Source organism: Musca vetustissima, unplaced genomic scaffold (genome assembly GCF_032173495.1).
Source record: "Musca vetustissima isolate MV318-11 ecotype Yass unplaced genomic scaffold, APGP_CSIRO_Mvet_v1 utg8392, whole genome shotgun sequence".
NCBI lineage: Eukaryota > Metazoa > Arthropoda > Insecta > Diptera > Muscidae > Musca > Musca vetustissima.
Genome location: NW_026886187.1, coordinates 441,890 through 466,307, shown reverse-complemented (window position 1 = coordinate 466,307; position 24,418 = coordinate 441,890). Strand labels below are relative to the sequence as shown.

Below are 24,418 nucleotides of genomic sequence, written 5' to 3'. Positions count from 1 at the left end.
TACTAATAAAAGAGTAAAGTGATTGACTGACTGATTTAACGATTCGTGAACGCCCAGACGAAACGGCTGAATCTTGGTCCAAAGGTGACAGATAAGGCTGGGTTTTTGGAAGTTCGTACTAGAACGGCACGAAAAGTACTAAAAAGAACTAAATATGGTATCATTTGTATTTGGCGATTCGGTACAAATTTAATTTGGAGGTACAAATCGAGTTGGAATCCTGAAAATTTTAATTAACATTGCCGTCGAAGTGTAGGATTGGGTACTAAATCGTACTATAATTGGTACAATTTGGATTTGGGTGAACCGATAGAGCTGGAACAATGAAGTTTGGAGTTAGGATCATTGTAGGATTAGGGTCAGGATTCAGTTTAACAAATTAATATTATGGGTACTAAATTTGGTAAAAGACTTTTACACTCAAAGAAAAATATATTGAAAAATCAATGTTGTTATTTATTATTAAATATAGAAAATTTTCAAATTTTACACCCAAAAAAATTAAGGAAAATCCCATTAAAATTATTATTTTTAAGTAGAACTTTTTATTGACATTTTATATATATATATATATATATATATATCCACAAAAGGTCTATTCAAAATGAATCATATATCGAATTGGATTTTTAATTTTATTTTTTACACTCAGAAAAAATGTAAAAAAAAAACACAATAACATTAAAAGCCAGTGAGCGGAGAAGTATATTCGGACGGAGGTGATACCATGATACCTTACACTACTACCATGAAAATCTAACTTTCTGCGGTTCTATATTCCAAGCCTGTGTAATATTTCGCGATATTTGCACCCTGCTGACCCACTTTCTAAGCCTTTCATATTTTCCAATTTCTTCAAAGTGATCCTTTCATATTTTCCAATTTATATATATATATCCCACAAGTGATGCAACAATATAATAGCTATCAATTCAAAGGTCATTCACACCTCTTGGATATACTATTTTTGTAGTCAAAATATTGACCGTTCTTCATCAAAATGCCCATGCTTATTCTTTTGTTAGACTCCCTTCCATTTCATTCCCTTAAATATTAATGGATCATTACAAAAAATTGGGGTCTTCGTTGGCCAGAACCCGTCGTAACGATTGGTTCATAACTGTGGCCTCTATCGTATTTACAGATTATAATGGACTGACGGGCGGATCAATACTTAAAGGTGGGTATAGGTGGAACTGCACAAAGTTACAATACCCTGAGGTTCAGAGGTCTTCTAATGCTTAAAGTCATTCTAAATACATACTAACGGTCGTGTATATGTAGAATATCTTCCAGAGATATTCAATATAAAATACTTTTCTAGAAATACTCCATGTCTGTATTTTATTAGATGACAAGTAACTGTTCATATTATAATATACCAGTGGGTTACAAGCAGAACCGAAGATGACCCGGCGCAAGTTCGTTCCCAACATTTTAAATTTCATCGAATATCAACTTTGTTTCCTGATACATAGAATCAATAACGCAGAATATCATAGAAGGTGGGACAATCATATTTTTCATAGAGGATCATCTGAGGTTTATATTTTAGAGACCTTCTTTCCACAGAATTCTAAAAAGGTCCTTCATCCTTGGGTGTGTTTTTTTTATTAAATATTTTAGTGGTTTTTGTGAAATGGATTTCATTTCGCCTTTGCTTGAATCGATTGATTTAATAGATTGTTTACCATTAAATTTTGTTTTATAGCATTTTTCCGGCATTCACGCCTTCGTATTTTTTATGATTTTGTTTGTTTGTCTGTGGATTTTTGTTTTTTTTTATTTATTTATTTCACAGACAAAACAATATATATTTATTGCCAAAACAAAAACAAGCAAAAAAAACCAATAATAAAAATCAAAAATTTTGAATCATGGAACAAAGAGCAAATTTCATTATGATTAATTGTCAGCGATTATAGTAAAAAGGGGAATTTAGCTCAGATTTTTTTATAAATGAAATAAAATATTAATTTCAATATAATTTTTAATTAAAAATTTTACAAAAAAAATAATAATAATAATAAAAATGTCTATAAAATATTTAATCATTTAAAATGATATTCTCCTAAAAAATAATTCCGTTTGACTACAAAAAAAAAACATTTTTCTTAAATTCTTTATACACTTTTACTACCCATTTTGAGACCGTTTTGAACTTCTTAATTATATTGTGTATATATTTTATATACTTAAATTAATTCCATTAAATTTTTTCCAACTTTGTCATTTTGTAAAAATAAAATAAAAGTACTGAAATATTTTAATTTTGGGTCGCCACTGATCCGCTTTTCTTCTTTTTTTTGCATTTTTTCTGCACTGCATTTTTCAGTTTTCTATTTTCATTTTTGGTTTTCTTTTTGTTGTTGTTGTTTTTGTAAATACAATTTAGTTTGCTATTTGTTTTATTTTTAGATTAAATTCGAATGTGACACGCTTTGAGTAAATGATTATTTGTAATTTCTCTATACATTCTAAATTCGAAATATTCTATACTCTGTACACTAAGACGTAAGCAATCTACATACATACATACACACACACAGACAGATATATACATACATTCGTTCGTTCGTACAAACAAATAATCATGCACATGGTGGTTAGCACAAGGTAGCATTTCGGATTATACAATTATATACATATAGAAATAATTGCACTGGGAGAAAAAATGGGCGTGGAGGGAAATTTTGTATCCGAACAAGATGAGAAATCTTTCTAAGGATTTAAGAGGTTTTCAGGAGGCAGGGATTTTCAGAAGATAGAAAAACTTCTAGAGCCTTTTTGAGGAAAATAGCAAACTGTTGAGAGGTATTTAAATATCAGTAAACCCCTAAGAAATCTTCTATTTTACAGAATAATTTCTATAGGTCTTGTATAGGCAATATACCTTAAAAAATTTCCTAGTGCTTTCAGAGGACTTCAATAGCTAGAAAAAACTTATAGAGATTTTCTGAGGATATAGGACCTATGAGGACTTCTCGTAAATATAGAAGTCCTCTTCTAAAGATGGAAAACCTTTCAGAGGTCTTCAAATAGCAGCAAACCTTCAGAAGGTGTTTTATGCTTACAATGTTTTCTACAGGCAGTAGGTTCTTAAATGCGCTCCATAAGCATAATACCATCTAGAAGTCGTCTATGCTTAGAACTGCCAGCGGGCTTTAATAACTTGAAGAGTCTTTCAAGTAGATCTTCAAAAGGGGTTTTTTTATAAACAAAATACCTTTTAGAGGTCTTTTATGCGTAGAACTTCCGAACAGCTTAAATGACTAGCAGAAATTCTAGAGATTTTCTGAGGATTAACGTACTTCTATTTGAAACGTCTTCAAATAGAAGTAAACCTTCAAAGTCCTTCAAGAGGTATTTTATAAGCATCTTAACTCTGAGGTCAATGTTCGTCTAAGGCTAGGATATTGTCTTCAGCTCTTCTAGGGTAAGAAAATGGTTTTTTGAGGTTAATATTTTTTTGAGGTTAAGAGACTTTCTAGAGGTCTGCTAAGTCCTAGTGGACCTATACCGACATTTCTACAAACCGATTATGTAAACCATAATATAAATTTCAAAAATTGTTAATGGATAATTATACCCTCAACCTTATGGCTAATGAGGGTGTATACACTTTGACACGGTGAAAATGTGCCTCGTCGAAATATATTTTTTAGACCCCATCTTTCTTTGGACAAAATCCGTTTCACAAAATTATATTTTCATCCATCTTACTATTTCTTCAAAACTTTGTTAAATTTCGAAGATTGGGAACATCGGTCCACTCCTTCTGGTACCTCCCGCACAGGGGCTAGGTCTAAATGCGGGTTATAATTCATAGATACAGTTCATTATCGAACCTTACAGGTGAAAAGATTACAACAGAGTCTTAGAACAAAACCCAAAACACGGAACACATCAGATAACGATTTTAATATGAAAAATGGGGTTATATGGGGACTACCCCAAAAAGTGGGCGAATACTAATAATTTTTGGTGGAGAGATTTGTTACCATATACGACTACAAAATACCAAATTTCAGTGAATTCGGTTGAAAAACGCGCTCAAGAACCCAAAAATACCGAAAATTGGGGGAACCCATATATGGGGCCTATCCGAAATAATTGACCTATATTTACAATTTTTTGTGGAGGGATTTGGTACCTATTAAGAACTCAAAACCCCAACCCCAAAATACCGAAAATTGGGAGTTACTGTTATATGGGAGCTATGCCTAAACGTGGACCGATATATGCCATCTTCGAACCTGACCTGCCCGCAGACAAACCTGTGCAAAATTTCAGCACCCGATCTCAATTCCTTCGGAAGATAGCGTGATTACAACAGTCGGACGGACAGGCGGTCGGACATGGCTAGATCGTCTTAGAATTTTACCCTGATCAAGAATATATATACTTTATAGTGACGGAAATGAATATTTCGATGAGTTACAAACGGAATGACAAAATTAATATACCCTCCATACTATGGTGGAGGGTATAAAAATAATGTTTATCGTAGGCAGACGGCAGCCTATTACGATATTAGTTATGAGTGTACAACGTAAATATGTCGCTATACGTATATACGTGTATATTTTTCACTATTACCACAATAATTTTTGCAACAAAATTTATTTGTTTTTTTTCTTTTTTTTTTTGTTTCCACTGTTCAATAATAAAACACACAAGTGAGAAAGAAACAAGTGAAAAAGCGTTAAGTTCGGCCGGGTCGAACTTTGGATACCCTCCACCATAGATATACTAACAGGTACTTGAAATGAAAATATAGGGAAAATCCATCGGTCCACTCCTTCTGGTACCTCCTGCACAGGGGCTAAGTCTAAATGCGGTTATAGTTCATATATATAGATCTTTATCGAACCTTACGTTTTAGTTTGTTATCTCGATATCGTACGCAGGTGAAAAAGATTACAACAGAGTCTTAGAACAAAACCCAAAACACGGAACAAATCAGATAACAATTTTAATATAAAGCAAGTAAAAAAGCGTTAAGTTCGGCCGGGCCGAACTTTGGATACCCTCCACCATAGAAATACTGACAAATTTTTGAAATGAAAACATAGGGAACATACATATAACGACAATTCTTCCAATCGATTGTTGTAAACCAAATAGAAATTCAGCAATTTCAATGGAGGTTTTCCTAAAAACTCAAAACCCTAAAATGTTGACATATATTATTAACGCATGGTACGGAGAAACATGTGTATGATCTCCAAAGTCAAAAAGAGATCCTAAGGCAAGGATGCTTTATAAATGGTTTTAAAAGCTAAGATGCCCTCTAGAGGGAGGTATACCTCAAAAAGGTATTCTAACCCAGAATACCCTATAGAGGTCTTACAAGGCAAAAAGGCATCCTAAAGATGTTATAAGTTTAGAACACCTTCAGCTGGCATTTTAAATCTGACAGGACTATTTATTACCTTTACAGAGCCTTCTAGCTTTAAAATACCTACATATAATGTCAACTGATCCCAGAAGACCATAGTGGGGGAGGGGGGGATGTCTACTAGCCTTATGAGATCTATAGAAGGTCTTCCAGCCTTAGAAGTCAAAGATAAGATCTATAGGAGTTATTTTGGACTTATAGGATATTGTGGGTTAAAAATACCTCTTGTATTTCCAGAAGACCTGCTAGAAGTCTGCTCTAGTTAGAATACCTTATAGAAGGTATTCTACAGGTCTCATAAGGCTAGAAGACTTTCTACGGGTATTTTATAGTTTATAGCTTTTATGTGGTCTTGTAAGACTAGAAGATTTCTACAGGTCTTCTAAGGCTTCCTTTAGTCAACTAAGGCTTTTAGAAGGCGTATAAGACCTCTATAAAGCCCTCTAGCCTCGAAACTTGTTTAGTTAGATGGAATGCAGGAAGTTTTTTAAAGCTTCTAAGTCTTGAGGACCCATTTGAATTCAACTGAAGCTAAAATCTTCTAGAAGTATTGTTAGAAGACCTCAAAGATCGCTTCTTAGAAGGTCAGAAGATCTTGTTATGCTAAAATATCTTCCAAGGATAAAATAATTACAGAATCATCTCAATGACCTAAAATCCTTCAATATGTCTTCCTTCAGCTATAATACCTTATGGAGGCTTTCCAAGGGTAAAAAAGATATGTTAGAGAGCTTACACGGCTATACGACTTCGTGAAGTTTTTCTAAGACTAGAAGACCTTACAACATCTTCTAGGGTAGTTTGAGGCTAGAAGAACTGTCAGAGGCCTTCCAATATTTTAAGCAATTATATAAGTAGTCAAGAATCATAACCAGTGTATTCTAAGGTTAGAAGACCTTTCATGCCTTCTACCGAACACTACTTCTAAGATCCCTCCCTTCGATAGATCCCTCTAGAGGAATTTGTAAAGATATTTGGTCTAGAATCTTTTCTAACGAAATTCTAAGAAGCTACAGATACAGATCCTCTACAAGGCTTCGATAGCTGAAAAACTTCCCAGAGATCTTTGAGGTATCTTCTATAGCCACAAGAATTTCTATAGAACAATGTTTAAAGACAATGTTTAGTTTTCTAAGACAACTGAAAGTTATAGAGGTCTTCAAGCCTTCTTGCAATGTTTGAAGACCTTCTAGAGGTTTTCAATGGCTATAATACCTTCTAAGAGGTTATAGGACCCTCTCCAATTATTCTATGCCTTGAAGATTTCCCAGAGATCTTTAAGTTCTCTTTTATAGCTGCAATAATATGTCGTCTGGTGGCTTCTATGCCCCTTGAAGAGCTTATAAAGGTTTTAAAATATTTAAGACCTGTCTGTAAGGTTAGAAGACTTTATAGATGATTACTATGGATATTCTACCTTTCATCGGTCTTCTAAGAGGCTATAGGATCCTCTAAATGTCGTATATAGCTTCAAAATTTCTCATAGGTCTCGGATATATCTTCTATGACTCAACGATTTCCCATAATACCTTTTTCGGTTTATTTTCTATAAACTTCTCTCCTCAGTGTAAACCCTAATGCCGAACCTTCCATTTCTACCTCGCTCTCTTCCCCCCTCCGTCTCTTATAAAACAAATATTTAGATCTAGCAAAATATAGTATTTATATTAGGGATCGTAAAAACCATATGACGTAGCAGATAATAATAATGCCAAAACAATTTGCCTGTCTGCCCGCCTGCCTACTACACACGCCACCAACCAACGAAACCACCAACAACCACCCAGCGAAGCTAGCTCGAGGTGCCATATTAATTGTGGGTCTTAGAATTATTTAAATCGATTTAGTGAACGAAATCGATTTAATACGAAAAGAAATAAAAGTGAAACTGAAAAACAAGTGTTGAAGATATGATTTATTTATTTTTTGTTGCCGCTGTTGTTGTTGCTGCTGTTCGGTTCTGATATCAGTTATTACGGCGGCGATTAAAATGCAAATTTGCTCAATTGACGACGGCTGTCTGGAGGCGGAGGAGGCAGGCAGCTAGGTATGCGAGGCAATCACATTATATTAGCCGCACACACTCAGACACCGATCATAAACATTTTTTATTGTAGGTCATGGTTAGCAATCGAACGACCCGTGGTGTGTGCACGCCCGCCAGCCCCACAGTCATCCAGCCGAGGCAAAAAAAAGTTCTTTGGGAAATTGATTTTTTTCAGTTCGGATTTCGGTCTTTTGCTTATCGGGTAAATTTCTTTTTGTTTTTTTTTTAATTTTTTGCGAGACGAAATGTTTCTGCTATGCCTTTCCTGTTGTTACTAACTACTAACCTTGTCTAGGCATAACCATCTAACCCCTTCCCCCACTCTCTCCCACTTTAGAAGTCATATAAGGTTTTTGCTTCAAAATGTTTGCCTACATTGTTATCTTATCTCAAATGAAAGTTTGTTATTTCTTTACGCTTCTACACACACACACACACACTCATATGTATGTGTATTTGCAATTGTGATTGTATGTGTCTGTGTGTATGGTTGTATAAATATTAAACATGTGTTATAAAAATATTTATACATCATCTCAGCAGTTTTTTTTTTTTGTTTTAATCACTTGACTAGCTGAATTCGAAATGATAAGGGTTTGATGGAGGAGAAGGTATATCCCAAAAAGGTATTCGGAATGGATGAAAAAATTGAGTAGCTATAGACTAAATTGGGTAGGATCAATAAGTTATATGGGATAATTGAAAAAATTGCTTCTGAGGCCCCGGACAACATGTTTTAACTTGGCGCATATAGTTCATAGAGGGCCAACCAGTCTCAAAAATGTTTCAAAGGCTAATGACCCTTCCAAGGATAAAAAATATTTCAAAATCATTTAAATGGTCGCAATACCTTTTACTAACTTTAGAAGAAATCCCAGAGGTCTTCATAACCTCGAAGTCCTTCTGGAAGTATTTTAAGACTAAAAGACCTTATTGAGATTATCTTCTAAGACTAGAAAATCTTCTGGATGGATTATATGGCTACACGATTTTCTTATTCAAATTTTAGAGTATCGTCTAGAGGTCTTCATAATCTAGTAGTCCTTATTGAGATCTTCTAAGGGTAGGAAATCTTCCTGAAGGATTGTATTGCTAGAACCAATTTTTATAAACCCTTTTATATGTCTTCCAGGGTATTTTAAGGATGGAAGATGGAATTTTAGATTATCTTTCAGAGGTCTTCATAACCTAGTAGTTCTTATTGAGATCTTCTAAGGGTAGAAAATCTTCCTGAAGGATTGTATTGCTAGAACAAATTTTTATAAACCCTTTTATATGTCTTCTAGGGTATTTTTTTAGGCTGGAAGACCTGCAGGAGTTCTTTAAAAACGTTAAGACCATCTTCTAAGGCTAGAATACCTTCTAGAAGTTTTCCATTTCTATAACTAGTAGTGAACTAGTCTAAATAAACTATAGGGGAACCTCTAGATGCCAATATATTGTTGGAGACTTTAGTGGAAATGATTATCCAAAAGTAGGACTCAAAAAGTTTCCCGGTGATATCATTGCATTGGTTAGAGTATCTTCCTACTTCTTCCTTCCAGAGGTGTCAATAATAGAAGCCCATCCAGAGGTCTTTTTTACGACAAGGAGACCTTATTGATATCTTCAACGTCCTTAGAGAATCCTCCAGAGTTGTTCATAAACTAGAATCCCTTCTAGAGGTATTTTAAGACTAGAATACCTTATTGAGATCTTCTAAGGCTAGAAAATCTTCCTGAAAGATTATATGCCTAAAATATTTTCTTAGAATGTCTAATACTTCTTATATATGTCCACTAGGATATTTTGAGGCTTGAAGGCCTGCAAGAGGTCTTTGAAAACGTTAAGACCATCTTCTAAGGTTAGAAGGCCTTCTAGAAGTTTTTGAAGACTAGAACTTGTAGTGAACTTCCTTTACGAGACTATAGTACCCTCTAGAGGTCAATATATTGTTGGAGACTTTAGTGGAAATGATTATCCAAATTCAGCAAATTAAGATTCAAAAAGTTACATTGGTTAGAGTATCTACCAGAGGTGTTAATAAACTAGAAGCCCATCCAGAGGTCTTTTACGGCAAGAATACCTTATCAAGATTTTCCAAGACCTTAGATTATTAGGATCTTCTACAAAATCTTTTTTTTATAAGGCTAGAAGATTTTCTAATAATATCTTTCATAGGTATACTAGGGTATTTTGCGGCTGGAAGATCTGCAAGAGGATTTTCAAAACGTTAAGAACATTTTCTAAGGTTAGAATACCTACTAGAAGTTTTCCATGACCGGTTTTTTAGTGTCAACTTTGTCTAGGAAACAATATTGATCCTCTCGAGGGTCGATGTTAAATGGAGATATTCTGGTTGTTTTTCGTCCGGTAAATATAAATATCTAATAAAAATCATAGCCTCATTGAATGGAAAGACCTTCAACATAACTATAACGGGACGGGGTTCTTTATATATAGACTATGTTATAAAATTTGTTTCTGAAAGCCAGAAATACCTAATCTTGGCGGCAACGATTTCTCCAAGAACCCGTTATGCGAAATTACTTCTAATTTGGCTGGAAACATTTTAAATATGAGGACTTTTGTAGGATTTTTACAGCTCGACATGTTACCAAATTTTTAAGAGGCTATAAGACTCTACATGTCTTCTATAGCTAGAAGATATATATCTTTAAGATCTCTTCTATGGGTAGAAGAATTTCTAGATTTTCCGAGGCCCTTCAATTCTCAAACCTGAAGATATTCTTGAGATCTAGGTCTTCTTTGGCATTCTAGGGTTAGATAAGACTTTCTACTAGAGATTTTATAAGGCTAGAATACCTTCTAGCGAACATATACGAGGCTATAGGGTTCTCTAAATATTGCTAGAAGCTAGCTAGAAGATCTTTTACATATCTTTAAGATCTTTTCTATAGCTAGAGAATTTCTATAGATTTTCTTAAATTATTCTAAATGTATTATAGGAACAGCAGTTATTCTTGAGATCTTCGAAACCTACGCCTAATGGGACGTCTATGGCTAGAGGAGTCTTTCAAAGCTCTAGGATCATCTTCTAAGGTTCGAAAAATTCCGAATATGGGATCTTCATAGAAAGTTAGAATAACTTTTAGCGAACTTCAAAGAGATTATAGGACTCTCTGTTTGTCTTTTATAGCTGGAAGATATTTTACATATCTTTAAGATCTCTTATATATCTAGAAGAATTTCTATCGATTTTCTAAGTTTCCTCAATTCTTAAACTCATTCTAAAGGTATTTTAGGAAGAGAAGATATTCTTGAGGACTTTGAGACCTAAGTCTACAGGAGTCTTTCAAAGCTTTATGGTCATGTTCTAAGGTTAGAAGATCTTCTAGAGGCTCTCTATTGCTAGAATATTTCTTAACAGACATCTAAGACGCTATAGGACCTTATATAGCTTTAGAACCTCCTCTATAACTCTAAAATATCTTCCATTTTTATATCCAACTTCTTCTCAGTGTAACCCTAATAGAAGTATTTTATCCTAAGGTTAGAGGACTTCATGAGATCTTGTAAGGCTTGTAGATGTTCTCCGGACCTTCTGAGGCTTAAATATCTCCTTTAACTCAATTAAGGCTTCTAGGAGGCGTATAAGATATCTACGAAACCCTCTAACTTATGAGTCCTTCGTGGATATATTCTAGGCTAGAAGACCTGTCAACTGTCTCCTATAGCTAGACTATCTTCTAGAGATCCACTAGGACTAGAACTCTTCTACGACTAGAAGATCTCCGGTTATTTTATCCTAAGGTTAGAAAACCTTCTATAGGTTTTGTGTGGTTAAAATACCTTCATGAGATCTTGTAAGGCTTGTGGACTTTCTCCCGGCCTTCTGAGGTTTAAATATCTGCTTTAAGTCAATTAAGGCTTCTAGGAGGCGTATAAGACATCTACGAAGTCCTCTAACTTATGAGTCCTTCGTGTCAACTGTCTACTATAGCTAGACTATCTTCTAGAGATCCACTAGGACTAGAACTCTTCTACGACTAGAAGATCTCCGGTTTTGTATGATTAGAAGGTCTGCATTATGTCTTGGCTTTCTACGGACCTCCTAAGACTTGTAAATCTCCTTGAAGTTAATGAAAGCCTAGACATTCTAGAGCTATTCTAAGGCTGTATAATGTTCGAAGAACTCAAATGGGGCCTATGAGAGAAAAATATATTTTATAGGTCTTCAAAGGCTAGGAGACCTTTCAAATATGAAAATAATTTTAGAATGGCTTCAATAACTGTTCAAAATTTCTTCATTACCTAGAGGTTCCTCTTGATGTTTTCTAAGTCCAAAATACTTTATTGAGATTCTTCTTACAATTCATATAAGGTTACATGTTTTGTCTTCTGGAGTAATTATAAAAATGTTCCAGGGCCAGAAGATCTTCTGGAGATCTTCCAGAGGCTACAGGAATCTATAAGTGTCTTCTATAGCTAGAAGATTTTCTACACATATTTAAAATTTTTTCTATAGCTATAATATTTTTATAGATTTTCTGAGGCCCTTGTAAAGGTATTCTAGGACAAGAAGACATTCTTGTGGTCTTCGAGAGCTAGGTATTTTTGGGTCTTCTAAGGCTACAGGAGGTCTTCGTTGGCTAGATATCTTGTAGAGACACATATAAGGTCTTGAGGACATTTGTTAGAGCTCTTTGAGGACTTTCCATGGCTAGGTAGCCTCAAAAAAACCTTTTATGATTCATCCAAAACTTTCAAAAGACCTCCAGGAGATCTTATAATTGTAGTATACTCCCGAAAGCGATTTAGTTATAGAAGACTTCTAGAAGGTATTCATGATATATAAGACCTTCAGAAGTTATAGTAGGAAGAGCTGTATCCTAGAAGGTCTTTAAAATACCTTCTGCTGGAAGTCTTCTGTGACGAACTAGCCTCCTAAAGGACTTTTAACTGTCTTCTGAAACCTTGCTGTAATTAGGAGAACTTAGGAGAACTATCTATACCTCCGTATTGAACTGCAGCTATTTGAGATTTTTTGAAGTTCTCCTAAATACAGCAAGGTTTCAGAAGGCATTTAAAAGTCCTTTAGGAGGCTAGTTCGTCACAGAAGACTTCCAGATTATATTATTTACTATAGTAGAACTCCGAATAGGTTGTAGGTATAATAAAGCCTCCAGAACATATTCAAGTTGTATAAGATACCCAGAAAATTTGTTGCAGAGGATATAATTTGTACTAAAAAAACAATTTTATTTATCTAATTTTTGATTTAATACGAGATTAAAATCAGTTTGTCAAAATGTCTGCTTGAAATTGCGATTATTTTTTTCAAAATTGCAGCGGTAAACCTTTCGACCCACATCTTTTATGGTTTTTATTTTTTTGTGTCATTCATTCTATAAAAGAAAAAAATTGATTATTATAAATTTTCGACAAGCCGAACTGATATAGATAGACCTCTCAAGGTGATAATTAAATAACTGAAACTTTGTATTTCGTCTATATCTTTACCCAAGTACCGACAAATTGCTCAGTCAGTCCGCTACTTTGAAAATGGCAGCAGAAGGGGAAGACGAAGAGGGGAAGAGAATACATAAAAACGGCAAACAAAAAATAAAATAAACAAAACAAAAAATGGGCGGTAGGAAGGCAGGAGGGAGGGTGTGAAGGTAGGAGGGGCAGACTCACACACACATGAAATAAAATTAAATACAAAGATAGATAATTTGTGTGTGTATATGCTGAGTGAATATGCCAACACTTTATTTTCGATTTTTTAAAATAAGGAAGTGTGAATAGGTTGGTGGTTTTGCATTTAATTGTAGTATTCAAATCCACAATATATAACCAAAAAAAATTAATTTGAAATAAATTGAAATAAAACAAAATTTTTTACTAAGTATCATCGTGATTCGGTGAATGAAAGATGAACATGATGATCATGATTTTGGGGGCACGTGTGAGGCATACAATGTTTTTTCTTAATTTGAATACTGAGGGGAACAATAAGAAAACCAAAACAAAAATAATCGACTAGTATTTTATTTGAATTCCTGTAGAGAAACAAAAACAAACAAATATTTTGCAAAAAAAAAAAAAAAAACAAACCAGAAGGAAATGAATTGATATTTAAAAAAAAATGTTTTATAGGTTTTTTATAGCCATGAAAAATGAGTGACTGACAAAAAAACAACACACTTTGAAAAAAAAAATATTTTTTGAAAGGAACAATACTTAAGTATTTGACGTTTTTTTTCAGTGACGCAAAATTTAAATTATGTTTTGCTGGTGTTATTTTTATTTTTAAGTATTTTTCAAATAAATTCCCAAATGTTGCTAAAAATAATATTCGAAAACAGCAAACAAACACTGACAAACAAAAAAATAATTTATGTAGAAAAGAAAAGCGAAATAATTTAAGCGCATAGCGGAATTAGGAAGTCTCATTGTTTCTTGTTTACAATTTAAGGTCTTTGACTTTGTTTTTGGGCTTTCTTTTATTCTCTCTTTTTCTTATTTTGTTTTTTTTTTAATATTTACTTTTTTATATTAAAATATATGTTTTTTAAATATTAGAAATGTGTTCCATAATTTTGGATCTATTTTTGGATTGCTAATCAAAATTAGGTCAAGTTATTTTAATAATTCGAACTGATAAAGATTTTTTTTAAAGAATTACAGTCGAAAGGTCCGCAAATTTTTAATTACACTTTTAAATACTTAAGAACTTTTTTCCTCGATGATAGCCTTTAATTAATGAAACTGGACAAAGAATCCTTTAAATATGTCTTAACGATTACTCAGGATACAAAGCTTATTTATAAACCAGTATTGTCGAAACGTGCCGACTATATGATACCCTGAAAAGCTACAGTTTAACTTTAACATACTGTCGAGCCAAATCCCGAGTCCAAAAAAAAGTTGACGGTATTAACATTATTTGGTAATGGTAATATTAAACCAGTTATGGACCGACATGGGAGGTCCTCTTGCTTCTATAGATTAAAGGTCAACCATCCCACCTTCATAAAGTGATTGTTTTCCGTGTTCCGCAATAACACTATGCGACAAAATCGAGGTCACGGTCTGGGTGTGGAAAATTCCTATTGGGGTTGAATGACCTTGGTGAGTATTTGAAACCCCCAGATGGAAAAATTCGCCATAGGTCAAAGTTCGGAGATATGGCGTGATAATTTTTTACTGGTGACTCTATTATACTTAAAGAGATAGATTCGTATCTTTTCAATAAAATCGAATCAAGTTTTTTCAGAATAGTTCGTCCATCTAACTTATTTCCTTGTGTGTATTTTTCGTCTCTAATTTATTGAACGGGACTCCAATTATCACAAGATGTGATTTTTCATCCCCACAATATTCTACAAAAATGTTGCTCATAAGATTTTAGGCGAGGTCCTAAAAGACAAGAAATCGATATTTTCACATTTTAATGGTCAATTCTCTATTTTACGCGTTTCATGTCAATAAACGTCTATATGTAGGGTTTTCAATAAATTCATTATATATTCTGTAGGATTCGTCCTATGGCGAATTTTTTCTTCTGGGGTTTTTTTATACACACCAAGGTCTTTCGTCCCCCAGATTTGGGATCACACAAACTTTTAATACCCTGGCAACATAGTTGAGTAGAGTATAAAAATGAAATTTGATAAACCCAACTCAAATAGGTTGAATAATTTAAAAATTTGTCCTCCAAAACCATTAACCATCAAATAGTGAAATATTTTAAATAAAATTGAGGTGTATTAGCAAAAAAAAAACAGGGACATTAAAAATACCTAAAACCGATCGGAACCCTTATAGGGGACCTATATCAAACTATATATTTCCCTGAGGCCATTACAAAGATTTACAGCTAGAAGAATATTCCGACGTCTTTTACACCTAAGATGATTTCTAAGCCTACTATGCACACTACTTAGGCTTGAAGGCCTTCTGGACTTCGTTACAGATTCTAGAGATATTTTATGACTAGAATATCTTTCATGAGGAAATCGAGTTTATCACCACCTCTAAGTTTTATATTAATTTTGTTTATGTCTTCTAGGTAAATTTTTTTATTCTCATAGTTTTCAGAAGGAATTTTAGAGATTTTCAGCAGATGTATTTGTCTTCGTCGATTACTTGTTCAGTAAAATTGGAGTCACTTCGGTTGAAAAATACGCCTAGGACCACCATAAAATGTATCGGGTCCTTTTTGTGGGGATTATGCCAAAAATTTAATATTGAACTCTTTCTACTTAGATTTCTTTCACCAACTGAAAATTTAAAATGCCAAATTAAATATTTCGTCGATTACTTCTTCAGTAACATTGGAGCCACTTCGGTTGAAAAATACACCTCGGACCACCATAAAATGTATCGGGTCCTTTTTGTGGGGATTATGCCAACAATTTAATATTGAACTCTTTCACCAACTAAATTTCTTTCACCAACTAAAAATTTAAAATGCCAAATTAAAGTCCCCTTTGTTGAAAAATACGCCAAGGACCATCAACATATATATAATTGGTCGGGACCTTTATCTTTAAAATTTTAGGTAGAAAAATGTGCAATGCAGTGACAATTCGGTTGAAAAACATATCTGAAATTTGTTGTTGAAAGTTATGGTTTCAATATTTGGTACCAAGCCGCCTCGACGCTTAAGCGCAGCTTGCAGCTGGAAGAGGATGTATGGCTCTGGGCATCTGCTATGGTAGACGGGGATAATAGGCGGAAGGACATGTAAAAATAGTACAAGGAGAACTTCTACGACATATGTCACAATGTTTTCTATAGACCTTACTTCTTGTAACTTTTAGAAATTCCCCATTTGATATATCGATCCATGGTCCATTAAAACGAAATTCTCCTTTTCTTATTCTTTTTTGAACCTTCTAATATAAATTTCGGTCGTTTGGTTCCTAAAAATCCATATATATTTTTAATAGACTGTACTTTTCATTTCGCTCAATCATTCATCAGACGTGTGTTGCGACTTTCTTATCGTGAAAGGTGCGCCTGTACTAAAGGCATCACAGTTTAGTTTTTTGTTAAATAATTTGCTAAAAAACGTGCCATGGGCGACTGCGAAATTGTTATGCCATGTTCTGACGAGCATCCGAACAACGTAGTTCGCTCTCAGAATTACGTACATGAATTAACCCGTTCATACAACACTATTCATAATTCATATCATCAGAGTTTTTTATTTCAAACTTTTTGTTTCTTGTTTTACACCAAAAATGTAACATATTTTAGTGAATTAGGGATCTAAATAGAAAAAATAATTCTCTTTCTCCTGACTATAGTATGAACCAATATCTATTTACTTTTCATTCATGTTTTCCATTTTTTCTGAAAATGTTGTTGTTTTTTAATACATTTTTATATTTTCTCAATTCAAATGTCACATACTGTCATAAATAAGAATTTGGAGAATTTTTTGTTTGAGTTGCCCCACATTTGTTTCTTGTTTTGTACGCTAATTAGAACCAAGGGAAAAGAAATGCATATTGCATTATGTAGAAAACAAAATTTACATCCTGCTGCATATATAAAAACTATACAATTTTTTACTTTTCATTCATGATTTTCAATTTTACTGACAAAGTTTGAAAATTTCATAAATATTTTCAAACTGTCAAAATTAATTTATTTTCGATAAATACTCTCAATTGTTAGGGATGGGACATATATATTTTTAATTTATTGGTTATTCAGAGAGTGATTCGAATTGAACAACGTACAAAAGTCGGTGTTCGCTCAGACAATTTTGTATGGGGAACTAAGTGATTCCTTCATAATTAAGGGTCGAACAACAAATGAGAGAGCGAACAACGCTCGTCTGTACATGGCATTATTATTTTTGTTGTAGTTTTGTTTTTTTTTTTTTATTTGATAACCAACAAACAAAAATATAGTTCATGTTCATATAGTACACAAGTACTTAATTTTGTACAGAGAGAGTTTTAAATTTCACCGCAAAATAACACTATAATCCAGGGACGTGTGGTATATCTTATTTGATGAGGCTGAATCCGCTTGTAGAATTAAAAAAATCAGGATAATGGATTTTACAGAAAGTTTTGTAGGTATTTTGGGGTTCCCTGTCGAATTTTCCAACCGATGTGGCTGTAATCTGGCATTTTGGCTACTCATAAAATGAAATGACTTGTAATTACTTTTTTTTTTCTGGTATCACATAGAGTAGGGTTTAAAAGGTTTATGCAGGACGAATTTAGCGGATTTTTTACTTAATCTTTCTATAAAGTATATTCCACCATTTGACAGAAATATTTTTATTTTTCTCCCCTAAAATCTAAAAGTATATATTCACCCTGAACGCTTTCCACCTCCAATCATATCAAAACCTATAAAGCATACATTCCCTTTATAACACCTACCCATATCACTCTGCCCTGCCTGCTGTATTTTATATATTTTCAAAATAAAACACTTAGCCTTATTTTTTTTAATTTTTATTTTTACTTTTAACCTGCAAAAACAAAACTAATTTTATAATTCGATTCCGAACGACAACAACAAAAAATCAAAACTCAATTCCAAAAACCAAAACAAAAAAAATCCGCAACTTCATCACAGATCAAAAAGGCATGCCAAACGATTACCATTTCTAAGTGATGATAATACCGATTCTGAAGATGAAGATTTTTGTACCGATGATTCGGAAGATGAGTACAGCAGTGGTTGTGGTGGCAAAGCGAGACGTGGTAAACCCAGACGTAGTCTATCCATGCAATCGAATCAAGGAAAACAACAAAATGCAGCATCCTCTTCGTCGTCATCGTCCTCCTCCTCGTCGTCATCTTCATCGTCGCCGCCCACGAAGAATTTGAGTTACTATCACCATCAGTATAATAATTACAGTCATGGTATGCATGGCATTAAGCGTAAAAAGATTGAAGCCATCCCGCCGGTGGATTTGGACAATGATGATGCCTGTAGTGAAGATGCCTTCATAAGGAAAATTGCCAGTGCCAATGGTAGCAATAGCGGCAGCAGCAGCAGCGGTAAAGAACAGCCACAATCCGCCGCCGCCAACACGGCCAATGTTACCCAAGTAATTGTCCAGAAGCCGCCAAGGTCTCAAGCAGCAGCCTCAAAGTAAGATTTTGTTGAAAAAAATGATCTATAGTTTTTTTTCTCTTTTAGAAAACCAAAACAAAAACTATGAACTTTCAAAATTCTTTAAAAACCACTTCGTTATTTTTTCAAAAAATTCTCCTCAACTATTTTCTGTAAAAATTACCTTGTAAATTATTTTTTTTTGCTAAGACTTGTAATTTATATTTATTTTATATTTATTTTTTGATTGCTTGCCCGCCTATCTTAACTCTTTTGGTTCATGGTCCATGCACAAACACACACACCTTCACAACCATGCCACATCTTTCACTCATACACACCCACTTTCATACATTTCTCATTCTATGTAAATTTGTATCAATTGTGCTCCTCCCATTTCCCCCTTCTCACCATTCCATCCATTGCTCTTTTTGTATTGAATCCAATATCTTTGTGTTCTATTTCAGATTTATTGCCAATGGTTCACGCGGACTAACCCGTGTCGCCCATAAACGTCAACCTGCCACACCGCCCAACAGTGTTGCCACATCATCGGATGGTCGTGTCCAAATGGAAATTGTGTCACAGCCCGAGCAACAGCATAGAGCCAGGTAAGATACTACAACAACTACAAACAACAATGTAATTAATCGCCAACAAGAATAACTAGTTTAAAGAAAACATGGAAAAAATCGTTATTCCAAATTTGGTCATTAAGTCCGGCAAGGTCTCGACCAGGACAAGATATGAGAAATAAATTAAAATTCCGATAGAAAATTTGACTGTAATTTGATATATTACAAATTTGTTAATTAAAATTAATAAACATTTAGTCATTAAGTTCGGCATGGCCTCCGCCATGAGGCCATAAATTAAAATTTCCGGTGGTATCATTACCTATATTTCTGGAAAAATATATGGACTCATAATTTGAAATCTCCGTCCGTAATACTTCCTTACAGCCATTGACATAGCCCTTATATAAGGGTTCCGATTGATTTTAAGTATTTAAAGGCCCTAGCATTATTGTACATCCGATTTTACTATATTAGAAAATATTCATGTAGGTTTTGACATAGGTCCTTTTAAAGGTTCCAGACCCTTATTTAACTGAAATGTCTGTAATTTGAAATTCATGACAAATTGGTCATAAACATTAATAAAAATTCGGTCGTTAAGTTCCATCAGAAGCTAAGAAAAATAAATTCCGGTGCTATAATTTTATATATTTATAGAAAAATCTATGGACTTATATTGCAGATTTCTACACGGAAGGATTTTTCCAAACTATACCCAACTTCGGTGGAAAATACAGTCACAGTCTTTATATAAGGACTATATCAAAATATAGATCTATGTCTGTTGCAAAATTATTCCCAAACAACTCGAAATACCAAACTACAGTCATTTCGGTAGAAAAATGAAGCTAGGATTTCAATATACTTAAAATTTGAACGAGACCGATTGTAAAATTCGACTAGAACTATCAAAAAATCCACTAACAGTCGGGACCCTTCTACGGGACCTACGACAAAATATAACCTCTATTAAAAACCAGTGAGCGGAGCAGTAAAATCGGACGGGTTTGACCATATGATACCCTACGCAACTCCCACCGAACTGTAATTTTCTGCAGATCTATATTCCGAGCCTGGGCGAAATATCGCAATATTTGAACTCTCTGAATCAAGTAGAAGCCGACCAGCTTATATTTCTGACCCTGGCACCTATTCCGAATCATTTTTCATGGAGTAAATATTAGATTGGGGAAAAAGAAATCCGTCGAACATGTCGAAAATCGTTGAACATGGCGATAAATTCGGAGAAATGATCGAAGTTGACCGGTATGTTAGCAGCCGTAACATCGCTCAGGAGTTAAAAATCGACAATAAAACTGTTTAAACAATTTATACAAAAGCTGGATTCAAAAAGAAGCTCGATGTTTGGGTGGCACACCAATTAACAGCAAAAAAAAATAGGATGGATCGAATTTCCATCTGTGAAGCTTTGGCCAAACGGAATGAAATAGACCCATTTCTTAAACGCATGGTGGCTGGAGATGAAAAATTGATCACATACGATAACCCTGGGCGAAAACGATCGTGGTCAAAGAGCGGTGAAGCACCTGAAACAATGGCCTAAGCAGGACTAACGGGCAGGAAGGTTCTGTTATGTATTCGGTGAGACTGGAAGGGGATTATTTGTTATGAGTTGCTAAATTTTTGATTTCTAATGTCAAGAACAAACGGCCAGATTTGACCAACAGGAGACGTGCCGTGTTCCACCAGGACAACGCTAGGCTACACACATCTACAGTGACTCGCCAGAAACTTCGGGAGCTTGATTGGGAAGTTTTAATGCATCCGCCATACAGTCCGGACTTGGTATCAAGCGATTATATTTTTTATGCATTGCAAAATTTAAAAATTATACTGGACATACAGACGTACACACATGTCTAGATTGACTCAGGTAGTCGATATATAGCGATGGATGGTCTAGGATCAATATTTCGCGGCGTTACAAACTCTTGGGACTGCACAAAGCTGTATTACCCTGACAACATAGTTGTGTCGGGTAATCCGTAAGAAGTGTCAAATTGCAGACAAATTGGAAAATAAAACTAGGGTCTTTAAAACCTAGTTTGGAAAATTTGCCGCCGGGAGATTTTTTTTATTCCATTTGGTAGGTTATTTTTTATCAGACTTCGTACATTAAAAAATTTCGGCCAATATGCTCTTTATTATTATTTGTGAAGCCTAACTTTCAAATTATAAAAATTTAGTTTGACAAAAACGATGCGAACTTTCAGATATGAGCTATATCAAAATATGGACTTATATTATAATACCAAGAGTACTGTTACCCTCTAAGAATATACAATTCCAGATTGAAACACATTCGATTAAAAAAAACGACTGGGACTGGGAACATCAAAAAACCGCAATTCCTATAATACGGAACGGATTCTTTTATGAGGACAAGAAAGGGACTTTTATTGAAAATGTTTTAACAGAAAGTGCTCTTTGTGAAGCCAAAACTACAAAAAATAGTTATGGAAAAATGAGAAGGGCTTCCTTAAACTGTCAAAACAGGGACCTTGACGTATTTTATCATCTATGAACATAAAATTCCACATTAAAGTCTCTTTTATTTGAAAAATTCGTCTGAGACTAAAAAGACCCTAAAAAGGGACTGGACCCTTTTATGGAGGCAACAAATGTGAAGGACCTTCTTATAGAAGTAATAAAAAAACATGGATCTTAAGGCCTATTATCCTCTATGAACATACAAATTCCAGGTTTAAACCTCTTCGATTTCAAAATTCAAAAGACCGCAATGACCGTCAAAATATGTAATAAGATATTGGACAAGAAGAAATGAAAATGACCTGCATTGATGTTTTGCCAAAACTAGGCCCACCTACAGCCGAAGCGCTATGTTAAAAAAAATTTGACATATGTATATTTCCAATGGTTCAAGAATAAATTTTAATACACTCTGCGTCTCAAAAAAATCCAGGCTTCTACCTCTGATAGTTCTCGAAAAAAAATCCTTGAAAAATCTTGCATTCTCCTTAACATTCTCTCCTTTAGTTTTAGGATATTGTTCATGATAGTCCTTGAAAAATTCTTTATAATCCGGGGTTCTTCTTTAAAATCATGGCTTCAAGCCACAATGACCCTTTCAACAAACATTTATTAAAATTTTTGGCGTATATTTCAAATGGTTTAAAAATAAATTTTTATTTCAATCCACTCTTCGTCACACTAAAAATCCAGGCTTCTACCTCTGATAGTCCTCGAAAAAAATATTCCTTGAAAATTCTTGCATTCTCCTTAACATTCTCTCCTTTAGTTCTGATGGTTTCTCAAAAATTCCTTAAAAATCTGGACTTTAGCCATGGTTAGTTAGTTGTTTGAAGTTAGCTGGCTTGTTACTGAACGTTTGTTCCATAAGCCGAACCAGAAAAAGATTTCCAAGAGCGTCGGTCTTGTACGCATCTCCTACAATTTGAAAGACCACGTTCCAAGATGTTTTTTTATACATGGCCTTGAAAAATACATTATTATCCGGGTTTCTTCCTAATCCCTTAAAATAGGGTGTATTCCTATGATTCTCGCCTTAAGCCCCTAAAGACACAAAAAAGCTCAACTGCAGCTGTAGTAGTCCTCAAAAAATATGCCTAAAACATGCGGGATTATTCCATTTTTAACCACGAAAAATGTTCCTTAAAATTCGGGCAACTTTCTAAAAAATTTCGCTATAAATATTGTTTAAAAAAATTTTATTGATCTAATGGTCCTCGAACCATTAGTGCCAGAGACAAATTTAAACAAATCCATGGTTAGCCACAGAAAAAAAAATAAAAAAAAAAAATTCACGATTTTTCTAAGAGAAGAATTTTACAAAATATGTACTTAATCCCAGAGAAAATATAAAAATACCACGCTTAGTCATCCAAGAATATAAAATTCCATATGTGACATTCAAAATAGGTAATGGAACCAGTCCATATTCGGTCGGATATTGTGGACTTAAAAAATCTGACACGTGTTAGCCCTTCTAATATTTGTGTAACTAATTTGAACATTCAACACCAACATACCTACCCAGATTACGAAATGAGGCCACAATCCGTCAAATAAAACCATCGTGCAACCGACCAACTTCAACACATTATTTCGCATAGATATTATCATCTCCCATTATTATTTTTTTTTTTTCGAATAACGATCACATCTATCCACAGCCTTTCCCACAGAGAAATTCAACGGTCAAATCATCAGAAATTTTTATAAAATATCCTCACGATTACATCAGAGGTATTGAAAAATTCTCAACCTCGACTATGCTACTTCAAGGTGTCATGAGACCCTGTCATGATCAATGCTGGTCAAACTTTAGATACAATATATGCGTCGTCGGAATTTTATTGAATACTTACTTGACTGAATACTTAGGAGAGAGATTGAATCAATGTGTTGCCTTATTTAATCTCTTCAAACACGACCGCACTTATATGCTTTGCAATAAAAACACTTATATATAATTTTTGTGACGGGAAAGACCTTGCTGGGAATCTTTGCCCGAAGAATTCACGTTTTAATTTCTCTCTGAACAAACCACCAACAACGCCACGCTCACGGGGATCATAGTCTACAATATTTCATCGATGAAATATTCATCTATCTACGATAAGAATATGGAGGTACGAACAAGGTCTCCCAAGAATTAAGATGACTTCGTGACCTCCTAAAATTGCGATAAGTTTGTCTGTGATGAGCTGTTTTGCACAACTTTGTATGCTTTATTCTGGGAAATCATTTCTGGGAACAAATTGCAACTGGGGATTTATGCAGAACCAAATTGGCAGCTTAGTCATAATTTAGAGGTCCATATATAAGTTATTTTTATTGCAAGTTAGGTTCGTTTAATTTGTATTTGGTAACCTTTGACTAATTTTTTAACTTTCCCCAGACCCATTCCATAATTCCTTTAGTAATTTGCAGTTTTTTTAGTTCCTCGACTCTGTTCATTTATTTATTTTTTTTATTTTTCTCATTTCAGATATCAAACAGAAGGCAGCCGCGGTGCTGTAAAAGATCGGAGCGGCAATGGTTTTCCCATTGTCCGCCTGGGTGGCTATAATAAACCAACAACATTACAAGTATTTATTGGTACCGATATCGGGCGAGTGGCGCCGCATATGTTTTATCAGGCCTGCAAGGTGGCTGGCAAGAATTCAACACAGTGCAATGAGAAGAAGGTGGATGGTACCGTTGTCATTGAAATTGAATTCAAACCAGAGCAAGATATGACCATTACCTGTGATTGTGTTGGTATACTGAAGGTAAGGGAAGCATATCTAATAAATATACATGGGATTTTGCATCTATTGGTCTGTTCCCGTATTACAAAGGAAAAAAATA

At 34.2% G+C, this 24,418-nt stretch overlaps 1 protein-coding gene across 1 annotated transcript in view; it reads left to right on the top strand.

Annotated features, from left to right (window-relative positions):
• LOC133333674 (nuclear factor of activated T-cells 5) overlaps nt 1-24,418 on the top strand; it is an 89,999-nt gene that overhangs the window by 46,547 nt on the left and 19,034 nt on the right. Inside the window, exons 4-6 of the mRNA XM_061541962.1 lie at nt 18,003-18,524; nt 18,953-19,096; nt 24,057-24,339. Coding sequence (XP_061397946.1) covers nt 18,003-18,524; nt 18,953-19,096; nt 24,057-24,339 — 949 coding nt within the window. The remainder of the gene's footprint in view (nt 1-18,002; nt 18,525-18,952; nt 19,097-24,056; nt 24,340-24,418) is intronic.